This window comes from Ochotona princeps, chromosome 12, assembly GCF_030435755.1.
Source record: "Ochotona princeps isolate mOchPri1 chromosome 12, mOchPri1.hap1, whole genome shotgun sequence".
NCBI lineage: Eukaryota > Metazoa > Chordata > Mammalia > Lagomorpha > Ochotonidae > Ochotona > Ochotona princeps.
In genome coordinates, this window is record NC_080843.1 from 2,179,030 (window position 1) to 2,196,340 (window position 17,311).

The following is a 17,311-nucleotide window of genomic DNA, read 5'->3' on the forward strand; positions in this document are numbered from 1 at the left end:
AGCAAAGTTTTAAGCACGACAAGGCACCATTTTCCTGTCACTGTTATCATTATTCCTTTTGATTTGTGTTGCCAGCATTTTCAAATAAGCCTATTAAACAAAGTCCTCGTGTGTTCCTATGTTTCATGTACCCCGACCCGTTCTGTGCAGGCCTCGAGTGAGAGCCGCTGGCCCCGCTGCTTCCCATCCCTGCAGCTGCGAGCAGTTCCATCCCAGCAGACACCACCCAGGAACCCTGAGGCTGAGGGATTCTCACAGGTTAGTTTATGGCCATCAGCTGGAAGCAAACCTACTTAGAGTCTAGATAGAAAAGTAGAACTATCTTAGACACATTTGTACTGCCCATGTTGTACCTGTATTATAACAATCCACAAAATGAACTCATTCCTCCAAGAATAAACATTTCACCCAATTCAATCTTTATGACTTACTAGAGTAATTATATTCATATTTATTTTTCTTGCAAAATTTACAAAAATAGCATAGAAAATATGTATATCTTATCAATATCAAAGTGATCAGCATCTGTAACCATAGGGATTTTTTTGAATTTATGTAGTCTTTCCTACCATGATTTAAAAACAAACTCCAAGACACCTTAGACTGCCTACTCTGAGCTTACCCAAATGATGAGACCTACAGCAAAGCTGCAAATACGAAAATATGAAGACTTTGAGGAACCTTGGCAAATGAATAATACTGAAAATACATGCTTTCTTGCATCGTCAGGGGATTTAAATTCAGCTTGAGTGACCCATGGAGGAAATAGGCAGAATATGAGAATTCTATCTCATAGAAGTTAAACTGATAAGGCATTAATCCACATCCTAGTTTCCACTCATGTCTGTCTTCATTCACTGCTTCGTAGACAATTTTCAAAGGCAAGACCATCATCACACATTGGCACTCCAATACAACGGCAACATTACCACTGAAGGAGGAATCGGATGTTTTGCACGCTGGCATGCTTTAACATGTTCTGTCGAAAGCCTAGCCCACACAGAAGTATTCATAATTATGCAAACATAGGGTATCGTTAAGATTGAGAAATCAAGTGGAAATTCCCTCCAAGCTTTCTTGGGCAGGTGGATTTTTATATTAATTTCTTCAATGTCAACTCAAGCAATGCTCCCAATAATTTCACATCAGGTTAATTTGAAAGACTTAGCATATAACTATCACTCTGTAAGGATCTGTCACACCTAAAATCACCAGTTACCTGACAGAGAGCAGGAAATCACAGTGAGAAGCAGACTTCTTCCCACACCAAATCCTGTGGGATTTCTGCGGACACAGTCTACTATAGCCACACTCCCATGAGTTATACCTACACATTTCGCATTGTAATAAGAACTTTGCTGCTCCTTTGCCCTTGCGTTATCTGAGATGTCCATATTACCTAAGAACTTTCTCATTTAGTACTTTCCAAGAAACCTCAAGCAGCAACCATTTTCAGGAATTTGATGAGGAGGTCTACATGGACACAAAGGAAATCCTCAGACTCCCCTCAGAGATGAGCACGCGTGGGAAGATCTCAGAACACAATTTCACTCTCAAGTGTCTGTTCAAGGCCATCATAACAAAACTTTCCACTGTCATGATGCTTCGGAGCTGTCTCATTTTCAGATGATAAACAGCCTTTAAAACCTCCGCTTAGCAGTGATTCAGGGTAGCAACCATGGCGATTTCCACAGAGACCCAGGGAATGAAGGAGGGGGTCAGAGAAACAACAGCATACTCTGCCGAGCAAGTTGTGGGAACTTGGGAACTCAGCAGGTGCGTTAGGGACTCACACTCCTCAGCCTCCTTCCTCAAGCCACACAAAGGGCACAAACACCAGGGGAAAATCCACAAAATCCAGGGAAAACTCATCTGCATATCTACACAGGACACGGTTCGCTCTGACTTAGATCTCTAAAAGAACTATCAATGACACCCTTCAAGTGCTTGGAACGAAATGCTTCATGAAATGGCCGTGCTGTGACAGGCAGCCTCGAGGAGCTGAGCTCTGAGCCGCTTTTGGCAGGGCAGCAGTGCAGACTATCCTCCAGGGATGCCTACCTTCTGGAATCTTCTGGGCTCTGGAGGTAGCAGTTCATGGTATTCACCAAAAAGCTGAAGAGACGACTGTACAGGGACTTGGCCAAGAGATCCCGGTAGAAGTCAGCCGCAAGCACTGTATGTCTCCGCAGGATCAGATCGCCTGTAACAGCAGGGAGAGGAACGGCAGGAAAAAAGGTTTCATTGCCATCTCATTTACTCTCCGCAGTCATATACTTCACAGGCTGTTACAGCCCTAGACTGGGACGCCAATAACTGCTAAGACCTCCTTTGGTTACATAGAATGTCCCCCTAAAAGGAGATCGCATTCATTTCAGGCTTATTTGGGACACATATTGACCACAGGGCTTGACCTTGATGTAGATTACGTAAGTTCCACTCACTGAGGACACAACCGTCCATGAAGACCCTGCTGAGCAGGTTTTCTGTCACCAAACCAGTCCTTTGAAACACGCCAAGGTGTTGTAACACCTGACCACCAGCAGCATTAGACATTTTCAAGGAGATGGTCTAATCATGCACAGTGCAGGGCTGGCACTGAGCTTCAAGGACAGAATTTTTATGTCATTCTCAAACAGATAACAATGAAAAACCTTGAGCCACAGGATTTTTAGTAGAGACTAAATCAGAGAAGGGAACAAGAAAAGAAAAAATGAGCCTAAACTCAAATCCCTACAGCTTGTTGGGGCGACATGAGTAAATGTGCACCTGAAGTCATCTTCCAAGGCCTTGGTCAAGAGGGTCCACCTATGTCTGAGCGCAGAGTGGAAACTGGATGGGAGCCCTGAGCAACAAGAGCTGATGGGATTACACATCCGCTGGAGGCACGGTCAAACGGGAGACAGGTTGTTGGAATGGGTTAAGATATAAAGCAACAACAGTCACTGCAGGAGAGCTCCAAGTTCAAGTTCACAGAGACTGAGCTACACAAAGGGACAGTCAGCACAGCTGTGTGAGCAAGGCCCCCCAGTCTCCATGGTGGAGGAGCTGTGATGGGTTGCCAAGGTGGCTGGGAGCGCAGGGGAGTGAGCACAGGATCAATGTGGGCACCTGTTCCCACCGCCTGGTGCAGGCTGGTGGTGAGCCACTGTCAACAGAGGCAGGGAAAGGAATTACATAGTCACAGAATATCGAGACCCTTTGTGAGGCTGGATACCAGGCAGGTGACAAGTGACCCAGGAAATGAAGGGAGAAGAGGATGCACTGAGCTTAGTTAGCCCAAGCAGGAAGCAGCCAGCCTGCCACTCTACCAAGAGGCAGAATGTATAAAATACTGTCATCCACGGGCAAAACTGACACTTGTGTGTCTTAGGAACACTGCTTCTGGAGCCAGACAGAAGGGCAGCACCTGGAGATAAGACAGAGCAAAGATGAGCGAAGAGGCTCTGGCCACTGACCAAGAAGGCAAGGCAGAAACAACCAAGGAATCTAGAGGGTGAACTGGCCTGGGGCTGACCTGCCTCATGGAGGAGAGCACAGAGCAGAGAAACTGAGATGGCTCCGGGGGTCTGAGTGCATGATGGGAAATGCACTGGTTCCAGGCGTACGCGTGGGGGATTCTGAGAGCAGGGGCTCAGCAGAAATCGCTAGCCATGCGTGTAAACACAGTAAGGGTGGTCTCTGGGGGAGAAAAAGGCCAGAAACAACCACAGTCAGTAGAGAAGCGCTGTCAGACAGATGCTCAGCCCTGCCAACTGCAACAAAGAAGGGGTGAACAACGGAGCGGCAGGTGGGAGAGCCAACCTGTGCGTCCCCCCTGAGTGGCGAGAGGTGCTGTGGCCAGTCACCTGGGAGTCAGCGTCTTTAAGATTCTCATTCTAAATATGCCATTTTCTTAGAATGTGGCATCCATAGGAATCCAATTTCACTGAACATTGGCTTTCTCAGGTTTTAAAATAGCGTCATGGGAAATATAAAATACTGCAATGTCTGGGGCACTTGGCACCGTGTCAGTCAGTTCATAGCCCCGCAGGAAATGATGAATCATACTGTGACCTGGCAGTAGAAGGGCCACTTTCATTTTCCTAAGATGACAAATTAGCTAGCAAGGATGGCCAGTTAATGAGGTGTTCTAAGAGCAGTAAGGGTTTCTGACACAGGTTCAATGCAAGGGGCCAAATGGTTCATGATGCTCTTCTCACTGGTGTTCAGGTCACAGGGATAGTTTCAGGAGCTGGGCAGAGGCAGGAGCATAAGGAGACTGCACAGCGCCAGTGTCAGCCCATTTGGCCGCTTGTTCTACAACCAGCTGCTCTAATTCTGATCCTTCTCCCTGCTAAGGCGCCCAGGAGCACAGTGGAAGATGGCCCGGGTGCTTGGGTCATGGCGCCCAGGTGGAAGCCTTGGGAGGGGTTCTAGGCTCTTACCTCTGATCAAGCACAGCTTTGGTTATTACAGTCATGGGGGCAGGGGTGAACCAGTACATGGAAGACCTTTCTCTCCTTCCCTCTGTGTGTGTGTCTTTTTCAATAACTCTACCTTTCAGATAATTAAAGATACATTTTACAAACAACGACAGAAGGCACCATGATGCTAGAGTATATAAGCCTTACCTTTAAAGTACTGAACGTCCGTTGTTAAGGCAGACGCCAGCTCATCTGCGGACACTTGCAAGATTCCAGCCACTGAAACCAAACCAGGGTGGTAAACATGAAGTTAAGACGTGCTTCGTGAAGATAACTTACCAAACACACACATCAGGAAATGTGCATCTTAAAGGCGAGGCATCCTGCTCCCCTGTGTCAGAGACCCTCGAGGCTGTGAGCACGAAAGCCCAGCCAGCTTTGCTTGCTCCTTTGCCCACACAGGCACCCGCACACGGGCTGCCTCACTTTGATGTGGGGGCAGATTCGCTGCTTGGGACTATCTGTGGTTTCTGTAGTTACAAGGTATTTTGAAAAAAAATGTAGAAATGACTCAGAAGACCATTTCTAGAAGAGAGGATTTTTTTCAGCATGAGCTTTGCCAGGAAGCGAAGTGTATTTGTCTAAAATGTTGAGCTAATGACACGTTCCCAAAATACACCAAGCAGATACAAGGTGAGGGCAAGAACATTTGGAACAATAGAAATGGCCCCGGTGTGCGTCTCCGGCGTGGGATAACAGAACAGTGCATCTTGTTACTCATTCCGCAGGCGTTTCTAAGAAAACAAGAATGAAGTGGTGGACACTCTGTTCCCGGTCAGCTCAGCCAGAGCCCCGAGGCGCAGCCATCCCGTCCTGTGTCTCCATCCACCGGCAAGGCTGCAGAACTGCAGCTGGGCGCGGTGGGCGTGAGCAGGTGGCCCCCACTGACCTTGCTCCAACAGCTGGAGGTCAGCGACGAGGGCGGCGTCGGCGTCTGAGAGGGTGGTGAACCGGATGTCTCCTAGATGCAGGACAGCTGCCAGAATTGCAAACAGGTTCTCCACCTCCTGGGCGTTTGGCAAAGGGAGAAAATGAATTCTGTTGCCTCAACGCGGCTTACAAGACATATCCTTTTCAAACTACTATTTTTATTCATGTATTATCACTTTTTAATGTTTGGTTTTTCTTTGTTGTTTGTTTCATGATACAGTTCCCTAGGCTCAGGGATTTTCACTTCTAGCCTCATTTATCCCGCCACTCACCCACTGTTCTCCCTGTATTATTCCAGTACTACAGTCTTTGAGCAACAATCACATGTCCGTCATTCTATTTAAAGGTATCATGACATTGCAGGTACAGACAACGGTAGAGTCTTATAAGACACACCCTTTTAAAACCTACACATTGGCTGCACAAAACCAGGTGACCCCTGCATAGCATGCAGTGACTGTGCAGATCTCAAGCCCTGCATCCCCCAAACTGCCAATCCCTGCGCCTCTTCCTGTTCCATATACGCTTCCTCTGGGTCAAGGTTCCTTGACTATCAAGAGCCGGGAAATAATACTGGAGACAAACGACTGGCTCCTGCATCACCTTGGCACTGAACTCAAACGACAGTGGAGGCTTCCTCAGAGGTCAGACGTCAAGGCTATGCTCCAGGGTGAGCCAGGGGCACCAGGAGGTGACAGCATGGGTGCAGGTACCGTGGCCCCCAATCTGCGTAACTGCTCCTGGGTCCCTTTGCATTTCTCTGTCTTAGGAGCTGCCTCCACAGACACACCCCATGCACACAACTCTGCCTAAGCCAGGTGCTATCTGCTTGGTGGTATATTTTAAGAAAAACAGAGAAAAAAGAATGGATGTTGGCCAGAACTCTGTTGCAACACAAGATGGCAGGAAGTAACAGGGTGTTTTCTCCAAGGGTGTATCTGAGAATCTGTATTAGACCTTACACTGAATTTTGGTCAGTTATTTTGTGGCAAGAATGAAAAAAGAACAAGCAGTAAGGTGGACCTCACTTTTCTGAAGAGCATCAACCTCATAGCACGGTAAAACAAGGTGAGCCCCACATGGGCAAGGGTCATGACCTTCTGGGTGTGTGCGTTCATGATCTGTAGCTTGGCAATCAGGCACCTGTGCCCCAGGGACGGTGGGGCTGTTCTGAGCACGCTCACAGGGGAACAGTACTGCCCTGGGCCCCAGGACAGATTTCACCCAGAGCCAGTCTGGATGCAGAGGTGCCAGAGCACTGCAAGCATCGCCTCCAGGCCTCATGCCCCACTGGCACACTCATGGCACAGTCCTGCATCTTAAGGATGACATGTTCCCAGCATCTCCCAGTCTCTGGTAACTTCTGAGTTTTCCCTTCCTAAGAAGCCCAGGAGCAGTTTTTGTTTGTTTAACCAACCTGGCATTCTGCCAGCCAGGCACCTCTGCATGGCCCAATGTCCTTGAGGACCCGGCAGCTCTGTGAAGCCTCAGCCAGGAGAACCGGCTTGAGCATGCCTCTCAGTATGATGGGGTCTGGATAGGATGGATGTGAGAATGATCCTCTGTGAGTGCAGGAAGCTGCTGCTCTGCAACTCCCAGTGGCGAGCAGGAAGACTCTGCCGCCTGCTGGGCTAGCTCTCTCTGTCCGATGGAGAGCAAGGGTACAGGTGCTGTTCTGAACAGAGCTCATGGCCACCAGCACCCGCACATTTTCGTTCAAGGGTTTTGCCAGCCCGTAAATACCTTCCTTCACTTGTCAGACATGAGCCTGTCACCGTGGGCTGGAATTCTCATACATTAAAGTGATGTCAAAGGGCCAAAATGAAGAAATGAACCTGGTGTCTTTTGTTAAATCATCCCCTGTCTTTCACCATAAAGGTTGATATATCCTCTGTCACCTGACTCGGTCAGCAGGTGCATTTTGCTGGTCCTGCCTCTGAGGATCAATCCTGGATTTTCAAAGCCTGTTTCCAAGCAACTGGTGTTTGGGTGGAACGGCCCCCTGCTCCTATCTGTGTCCCCATTTTATCTAAAGAATGGCAATGTCAGGCCTCGTGGGAGAGGGGAAAGCAGAAAGGTACACAAGCAGCGAAGGTGAAGGCAGCAAGGAGCAAGTGGGAAGCAATCGGGACAGGACAGGATAGACGACACAGACTCAGAGAGCAGAGCCAGAAGAACAAGGCCCACAGATTCTGGGCTCCGAGTGCAGCGAGGGTAGAGCACAGCCAAGTACAGGGAGCCAGTTCATTCTGCTGGGTCCCATTTCCATCCAGCTGCCCCACCAAGCCATCACTAACGAAGACAGAACAACAAGACCAGGTCCACCAAAGCATTGGTTCCCCAGATCAGAAGGGATGTCTCTAAGTCTGTGACTCGATCCCAGAGTGGCCTCCACAGTCTCGTATTACTTGCTCATGAGGACTTGGCTGACGACCTCAGCACAACCAAACAGGAGGCACTAGGGATAAGCAGAGAGCTGTGGGAACTCCGAGAGGCCCTCCTCACAGCTCCACACCACGAGACCAGTGCTGTTTCATGGGGAAACCTCCGAACTCGCAGGACTATTTAAATGCAGTGAACTAAAATCAAAGAATGTGAAACAATCCCTTCTCCCTCTCCTTTGTTTTGTGCTGCCTAATAACTGTTGTTGGCTAGAACTGGACCAGTGCCTGGGTGAATGGACTGGGAGCAGCTGCATTATCACAGAACGCCCAGTGCACAGCTGGGGTCTCCCGGGCTTGGGGGACATTTCTCAGCTTCCCAGTGCTTGCAGAGGCCACTCTTCAACTCATATTGCTCGGGTAGAGTGATAATGCAGTTACCTTCATGCGACTGTTAGCAGTAAATCATCATTTCAGATCCACCCACCTTCTCCAAGACCAATGGGTGGAACATGACCTAATGGATTGCATGTAGAGACACATTCCTCCTTTTGCGCAAGGGTGGTGGCTCTCCTCTGGCAAGCTGCACTCTCTGCTTTCACTAAGGGTTTTCTCCAAGGTCATTGCTTTCCTCCCTCCATACACAGTCTGCTTGCGGCTACTGACCCAGCCCCCAAGTGACCCCTGGGAGGTGGGTTTTAACTTTCAATGTCTACCACCATGGCTCAATGTAGCTCCTGAATGAATAACATGGATGAATCAGTAGAAGGCTTGATTTTCCCACTGACTCGCTAATAACAGGACTCACCAAGGTGCTGAAGCCAACTACATTTAGTGCTTGTTTCAGGCCCGTCAATTTTTCCCTGTTCAGAGCTTGCTCGGCCGCCGACAACTCTTCTTGCATGCTCTGCTTCAAGTACCTGTTAGGACACAAAGCACGTGGACTCAGGCCTTGGCTGCTTGTCAAATTCTGGGAGACTGAAACTCACCACAGCCATCTGTGGTCATTCAAGTGGTAGAGTTCACCTGCACATCCTGTGCCCTTGTGTTTATAAAGCTTTGGGAACACAACAGCATGTGGCGCTTCAGGAAATGAAAAATAGCTCTTGTGTACTGAACCTATTCACACTGCATGCCACGGCCCTCACCTCATCTGTGTCCTAGCTCATGCAAGGAGAAAGTCACGGTGTTTTGTGGATTTCCTACAGAAACTCGCCAGGACCTATCACACGTAGTAACAATGCTTGAATCCTAGCAATGTGTTATTCTTTTTGTCAATATCTTTTCATTAGAAGATGGTTGGTTCCTTCACTGACTGATCAAACACAAGTCAATCGCGTTCTGAATGTAGGGAAAAACCAAGAGCTTGTGCCTGGGTCTACAGAACAGAACATCACCACCAAGGGCAGAGACAAGAGGTGGAGGCCACCACAGAAGCAGGCACACAGCTTCTGGTGTACGCGGGAAGGGGAGGGTCTGGGAAGTGGGGCCCTGGGGAGAGGCACAGACCTCAGCTGGAGGGCACATCAGTATTGCTCACAAAGGCACCCAGGTTTGACCAAGCGCAATGCATCCTGGCAATGGACACCTACTAAAACAGGCTTCCATGAGATGTAACAAGCTGAGTTTTGTAAATCTTGCAGAAGCTTCTATTCTGACTTGCAAGCAATTAACGGACCTGGGGTCTCCAGACCAAGAAAGGGGTGAATGGCCTGGCATCCCTGAAAACACATTCTGGTTCCCCAGTGGAAAATCGCTCGGGAACAGGTGAGGCAACCAAGAGTAGTGGGTAATCCTGTGAGAGATCAGAAGAGGTGAGAAATGGAGGACTGAAGGGAGGAGGAGAGAGAGGCAGAGGGGTCCGGGAAGGGAGAAGGAGAATCATTAAAGATGTATTCGCATTTCTTTCTGGGAAACAAGGAGAGCCATGCGCCCACTAAACCAGACAGCATTGTCCACAGAACGACTGACTATTATGAGAGTCAGCCTTAAAATGGCAAGGATTCTTGATGAATTTGAGCCACTTAAGTTCTAGTGGTGTTCCAAGAAACAAGAGGGAAAAGAATATGAAATAAGGAAGTACCAGGAAACAAAAGGGCACTTGCAAATATTCTGGAAGATGCACAGTACCTTTTAGTTCCATTTTTTGCACCATCTTTTTAAAGTTCTCTTGTATTATCAGAAAATCACTGACATGCAGAGGAGCATTTTCATGGCGTGGACTAAAGTTTTAGGCTTAAGGGCTGATGGACAAGTGGTGACTGACAAGACAGCATGGAAGCAAGACAGCATGGAAGCACAGGGGAACTTGCTGAGCGGTAGGGCAGGACAAATGGCTTAGTGCTGTGGGAGAGGTCTGGAATGGCCTCCCTGTTCCCTGAAAGAAGAGCATGGCTGAGGTGGGAGAGGGAGAGACGTCCCAGGGTTTAGCATCTGAGTCAGGTGCATATAATGACAGGACAGCAGACTCAAACCTCAGGATCGTGGGTATGGAAGAGGAGTGAGGTGCAGAGAGTGGGAAAGCCAGGGAGTCCTGAGCAACTTTGGGGGAAGGAAACCGCATTGCAACATGGAAGGGCAGGGATGTGCTCACCAAGGCCAGGCTGGTTGGACCACCAGGCAGCAGGGCAGTCACTGCCTTATGACTTCAGTGTTTGCAGGAGACAGTAAAGTCAGGTTTGGCGTGAAGACTCGGGTGAAGGCAGCCAAGGGAAGGGGTCAGAATGCAGCCTCTGAGCAGGGAGATGGAGCTAAATGACTGAGGGCTGCATGGCTTTGGAAGTTGGGAAGCAGAGGCCACAGGCTGGGGTGGGGTTGCTATCACTACAGCTCCCCCACCTGAGGTCGGGTAGGCAGGCTGGGGTTGGGCAAGGAGGCACAGGAAAGCCACGGGCAACAGCATCTGAAAAAGTTGGCTTACGATATTCAGGTCATCGTGCCTAAACACAGTGCAATTTGTTGAATATGAAATATTCCTGAGAAATTGCAACTGCTCCAGGCACCGCCAGTCCTCACAGCCATTCTTGTGCCTTTTCCGGGATCCTACTTTCTTTCCCTCTTGCTGATCATCATGAGAGAGACCATTTATCACATTACAGAGGACAGTCGGCTGCCACTGTCACTACCGCTTCAGGCAAATATCCGAAAGGTACCGTTACTATTAGCATTCTTTAAAAGTAACCCATTACTAGCCAAAGTATTTGTTTAACCCAACTCCTTTCTTATTTTTTTAAATTAAACGCTTTATTTCGTAGACATAGACAGCAGTCCCATTGGGGACAAAGCCAGGGGGACCATGCACTAACTATGGGTCTGGGACAAAGCCGGGGGACCATGCACTAACTATGGGTCTGGGACAAAGCCAGGGGGACCATGCACTAACTACGGGTCTGGGACAAAGCCAGGGGGACCATGCACTAACCACAGGTCTGGGACAAAGCCAGGGGGACCATGTACTAACTATGGGTCTGGGACAAAGCCAGGGGGATCATGCACTAACTTTGGGTCTGGGTCAAAGCCAGGGGGACCATGCACTAACTATGGGTCTCCCATATGAGTGACAGGGGCCAACTGCCTCAGTCATCACTATTGCTCCCTGGGTCTTCATTCCCATGAGGCTGGAACTGGAATCTACAGTTGACTATCAAGTGCAGATGCTCCAACGTGGGAGGCAGGCACACAAATGCGCATCTTAACCATGAGGTAGACATCTGCTGTCTGCTGAGAGCTGCTCCATGCACAAGTCTCACTGGAACGGCATCTTGGCCCCAGCTGAATTGCTGGTGGAAGCGGCCAGGGTGGGTCATCCTGGTATCTGGGGGAGGGTCTGGCTGGAAGGTAGGGCCTTCACAAAATTCATGGGAAATGCATCTCATGAAACCATTATGCAGAGTCAGAAATTTATCTTGCACCGAAATAAACTTCTCAGATTCATGAGCCCATGAGCTTTCTGAAGATTCCCTGCCCGTCTTGGGCTGAGGGAAACCAAACCATGAAAGACCACTTTAGGGGGCAGTCTGCCCAAGGACAGGCTTCTCAGAATGGTTGTGTACAGCCACAGAGTTAGACAGAAGGAGCAGTTAAAAACACCTGTAAAATACCACATCTTTCATGCAAATTTAAATGTCCCCCTACAATGCAATGGGATTTAGTATGATTTCACTTCAGTTAGCTGTGAAAGTGTTTCTTGATTGAGAGGATTAGTGTCAGAAGATCATTACAAGCTTATTCCTCCAGATTCAAAGTCCTGCAGTGGTTTCCCCGTGGACATGAGACAATCGTACAACTTCACACCACAGCAGAGACACTTAGAGAAGACGTGCCTGGCAACATATTGACACCAAGAATCAGAAAACGGACATTTGTGTTCCATTAGAGTTATTCTACACACATGTCATCACCTGAAAAACTAAGATACATTAAAAAAATAAGTAAAAATTGCCTAATGTCTAGTTCATGATGATTCTGTGAATAGCAAATGAGATGCCGCATGCCCTACACTTTCTACACTCAGATTTCATTTTGCAAATTGTTTCTTTGAGGCAGGGACAGATGCAGAGCTTCCCCGTGTTCTTTCTCTCCGCAGATGCTCACAATTACCAGGAATGAGAATCCCAAACCAGATCTCCCACATGCTTGGCAGGATAACCCAGGACCTGCAGCCACAAAGGCCACCTCCAGGTGCACACCTGCAGGATGCAGGAAGTGCAGATGGAGTAGGGACTCAAACCCAGGCACCCTGGTACTGGACACAGGGTCCATGCAGCATCACAGTATTGGGCCAGATACCTGCCCCATGCTCATATGTTTTGGGGGAAAAATAGATGTATTTGAAAGTCAGGAAACAAAGGGAACGAGAGGTACAGAGGTCTTCCACCTGCTGGGTCGCTCCGCAAGCGGCTGCAACAGCAGGACTGTGCAGCTGGCAGGCAGGGGCCAGGGGCTTCATTTAGTTCTCCTACGGATGGCAGGAACCCAACCCCCTGGGCCATGCTTTTCTTCCAGGCACTTGTTACTGTTGTTATTGTTGCTTTTTCCAGGCTACTAGCAGGAAACTGACTGGACAATGAGCAGCCAGGTCATGAACCAGCACCCATAGTGGATGTCGGCTTCACAGGCGGTAGTTTTGTCCATGGAGTCACCATGTGAGACCTGACCCCAACACTCAGATTTTAGTGCATACACAAGATAGGAAAGTTTCCTGTAAAAATTCTCTTGCTTATGTGGGGGACTTTTAGTAAATGTGTTCTATCATGAGGAAGCTTTTAAAGCTCTGCAACAAGCAACTAATCCAAGTGAAATACTGGAACACTTTGACACTGAAACAAATGCTGTTCTCAACACAGAGCAGCTTAAATCCTAAAAATAGGCTTTTCTCTTCTCAAATCAAAATAAGAAACGATTTCCAGGAAAAGATGAGAGCTCTCACATGGCCGCTGGTCGTCCTGTGCTTCACTGAGAGCTGACCATCACAGGCAAGGGCAATGCCTGGGCTCCAGCTGATCTGCATACTTTCAGAGAGGTAAGTAGGGTTGCAGGCTGAGTGAGAGAGACTCCAGTAGAGCAGCTGTCCTTCCACTGAAGTTATTCCACTCACACAACACAGTGGATTAAAACCACCCAGAAGCAGCCTCAGCCAGCTCACTCAGCTGACTGAGTGAGCAGTGACCCCACCAGCAGTGGTCCCAGTTCCAAACCTTGGAACTCAGCATTCACTCTTGCCTGTATTACTCCTTTTATGCCAATAGCTTAAGACACCTGATTTTCGTCATTTCCTTAGAACTCCTTTATCTTTTGGACAGTATTTTTTCAGCTCAGAAGCCACTGCTGGTTTGTGCTTAAGAGTTCGTCAGATTGGGCCCGGCACGGTGGCCTAGTGGCTAAAATCTTCACCTTGCACAAGCCAGGATCCTATATGGGTGCTGGTTCTAATCCCGCCAGCACCACTTCCCATCCAGATCCCTGCTTGTGGCCTAGGAAAGCAGTGGAGGACGGTGCAAACCCTTCAGACCTTGCACCTACATGGGAGACCTGGAGGAGGTTCTAGGACCCTGGCTTCGGATCAGCACAGCACCAGCCGTTGTGGTCACTTGGGGAGTGAATCATTGGACAGAAGCTCTCCCACTCTGTTCCCCTGCTCTCTGTGTATCTGACTTTGCAATATAAATACATAAATAAGTATTTTTTAAAAACACAGCTCCATGTAGTTGATAGCAGTGTTGCAAAGTGCAGAGATATGAACTCTCAAGCTAGATCACAGTACCCACCAGTGAGAATTGGAACAGGGGATGGGTGCGGTTAGGCTATGCCATGACACTAACCATCACGCAAGAGAACCGGGTCCACTGTAGATTCTGTGGGGGATATGTTGGTCCATCCCAGTGGAACTGCAATTTTCACTAGTTTGCTTAAGAGCTGGGGGTAGTGATGGACTGAGCTAGGAATGACCATGGGACCCTCCAACACTCATGAGGACTGGGGTTGGGAATAGGCTGGGCTGATTCAAGCTGCAGCACCTGCAGGCACACTCAAGAATGGCATGTGGGGAGGAATGGGCCACAATATGCAGCAGCTCATACACATGTCAGGACAGAGTGGGCAGACTATGCTGGGTAAAGGGCTAGCACCTGCCGGCACATGTGATATCTGGGTCTGGGAGTGGGCCTGGTGGGGGTGCTTGGGAACTTTCCTGCTGGGCCGTGTGATTCAGGCCTGGGAGTTGGTCAGGCCAAGTAAGGTAGCTCTACCCTCCCGCAAGTATGTGGATTGATTCTGGAGGGGATGAACCAGGCAGGGTCAGGCCACACTTAGCACACTGGCATGTGCAGGAGCCAGGTTGAAGTGTGGGGCACATTGTGCTAGGTTATCGCACCTACTAGTTTGTATGAGGCAGGAATCGAGATCAGACTGGAAAGGGCTAGGCTACAGCATCTGCCAGGGAGATCTGAGACTGGGGGTGGGAGTGTGAGCTGGGACAGGCTAGGCTACAGCATCCAATTGTAAAGACCAGGACAGGGGATGGGCTATGCCAAGCTGGATCAGAGTAACCACTGGCACATACAACATCTGTGGCTGGGAACAGAGCAGTTCAGAGAGCTAAGGGAATGCAGGGCTGGGTTGTGGTTGCCCTGGAGAGTGTAAGACTAGGAACGGGGCGGCAACTGGGCTGGACATAGCTGCAGTGTCCTTCAGCATGGATGTATCTAGATGGGCTAGACTCCAGCACTAACTGGTGGTTGTGAGAGCCAGGGTGGGTATAGGACAGGCTGGGCTAGGCTTTGGCTCCCATTGAACCAAGTGAGAGCCGTGTCTGGTCATGGACCAGGTGTGGCTGGGCTGTAGCACTCCACAGTAAGAACTGAAATGGGTGTGGGCCATTTCAGCAAAGCCACTTTTCCTGCCAGGACAAGAGGTGGACTAAGATAGTCTGGGTCAAGGAACCACTGGGTATGTGTGAGATCTACCACTGGGAGGAAACCTAATAGAGGAACCTGGGGAACTTCTTTGTCAGGATGCAGTCCCTGTAGGGGAGCGCAAGAACCAATGCAACGAGCATCTCAGACCAGGACAGGTTACAGTGCTTGCTAGGTCTGGGGTCTGGACAAGCTGGGCCAGTTCATAACACATACTGGCAAATCTGAGGACCAGGATAGGCCAGGTCAGATCTCAACACCAGCCAGTCTACACTGGGGCTACCACTGGTAGCTGGATGGGTTGGGTTATATGGCAGAACCCACCAGCGTGAACTGGAACTGGGCGCAAACCAGGCAAGCCCAAGCTATAGCATCTGCTGGCAAATGTAGAGGTGAGGCAGACCATGCCAGACCGGGCCTGAGTAAGCACCAGAGCATGTAAGATCCAGGCAGGGGGTGCTGTGTGAGTCTGGTAGGGGCTTGCTTTAGGGCCCTCTCCTAAGCACCTCTCCCACTGGTGAGCATGAGTAATGGAAATGGGAGCAGACAAGGCTGGGCAGAGCTACAACATCTTCCGGCCTGCATGTTAACCGTGTTAGGGGGAGACCCAGGCTGGGCTAACTGTATCCACTGGTGCATTCATGAGCCAGAGTGAGTACAGGCTGGTTGGGCTTCACTGCAGCATCAGCTGGGAAGTGCTGGACCTGAGAGCAAATTCTGACAAGCTAGACTGCAGAACCACCTGGAGAGTGTAAGATCCAGGGCTGGGAGTGGGCCAGGAGGGAAACTGTGGGCACCTCTCTGATGGGCCGCAATTCCCACTGGTGAGCATGAGAACCAAGGCTGAGGCAGGCCTGGCTAGACAGATGGCACATACTGGCATGAGTGTGGGCTGGATAGTGGGGACAGTTGAGTTAGGCTAGGCTACAAGGCCCACTGACATGTACAAGAGCTGAATGGGATGTAGGACAGACTGGACCAGTCTGCTGCACATACTGGCAAGCACAGGAACCAGGGCTGGGGGGTGGGCCTAGTAGGATTATTGGGGGTCACTCCAACTAGGCTGCAGTTCCCGCTGGTGTACCCGAAGGCCAAATGCATGGTGGATAGAATTGGGCTGGACCGCAGCATCCATTGGTTTACATAACAGATGGGGCTGGAGACAAAACCAACCCAGCAATTGCAACTACCAATATGTGTGTAGGTTGATGTGGGTATCAGACTAAACTGGACCCCATACTGACAAGCATACACATGAGTCAGGACTGGGATCAATTCCGACAAGGTTTCTCTGGGGATCTGACCTGAACTGCTTGACTCAGAACTCCAACCATGTGAGAATCACAGGATCTGTGGTCTGACCATGGAGTGCATGTGTCAAAACTGGGCCTCTTCAGTGGCTAAGATGGAGCAGTGGACAGCATACTCACATGCACATGGAGGATATGGTAGTTCATTGGGGTCTGCAGAGGACATTGAGAACCATGGAAGAAGGAGGGCAGAACAAATAGGTCAACTACCTTAGCCAAGCATTGACAGCGAATATCTGACTGAATGGTGACCGTGGGGTGGATTATGTCAGCTAATGGATCTTGGAAGGATTTCCTCATCCTTGGATCAGCGAGATGGCCAGCATTTCAAAACTACCCAAACTACTTGTGTGCAACTCTTGGAGCATGCTCCACATTGGAGGACGGCTGCTGGTGTGGCTTCTCACAGAGGCCAGTGACACAGGCAGAAAACTCTGTGTGTGTGTGCACATGTGTGCATGCATGTATGTGCACGTGTGCATGTGAGTGTATATGTATGAGTGTGTGTTGATACTTAGGCAAGTTCAGCAGGTGCTGGAATACATTTCTTATCTCACTTGAGAACAGATAGATTCATGCATGCTAAGTCAGACATCAGATCACAGAAGGGTCTTCCCTGGTAACAGATCAAACACTGGCAACCAGTCCACTTCACAGCGTGCTTTGTGAAGAGGTAAGTTTAGACGCTCCCGCCTGTGGCTTCACTCTGAGGACTATGAATTCAAGGTAACAAGGGAAGGACCCACGTATCAAATACAAGCAATGACCATTTGCAGGGCAGCCCTCATTGAATGCCAAGGTTCCTGTCCTCC

General features: G+C 49.4%; 1 protein-coding gene across 2 annotated transcripts in view; it reads right to left on the reverse strand.

Annotated features, from left to right (window-relative positions):
- The window catches only part of MYO16 (myosin XVI), a 375,466-nt gene that overhangs the window by 175,256 nt on the left and 182,899 nt on the right, over positions 1-17,311 (reverse strand). For both annotated transcript variants that reach the window (XM_058670587.1, XM_058670588.1), the window contains 4 exons: positions 8,586-8,697; positions 5,356-5,473; positions 4,614-4,685; positions 2,062-2,203 (listed from right to left, as the gene is read on the reverse strand). In XM_058670587.1, the coding sequence (XP_058526570.1) occupies positions 2,062-2,203; positions 4,614-4,685; positions 5,356-5,473; positions 8,586-8,697 (444 nt within the window). The remainder of the gene's footprint in view (positions 1-2,061; positions 2,204-4,613; positions 4,686-5,355; positions 5,474-8,585; positions 8,698-17,311) is intronic.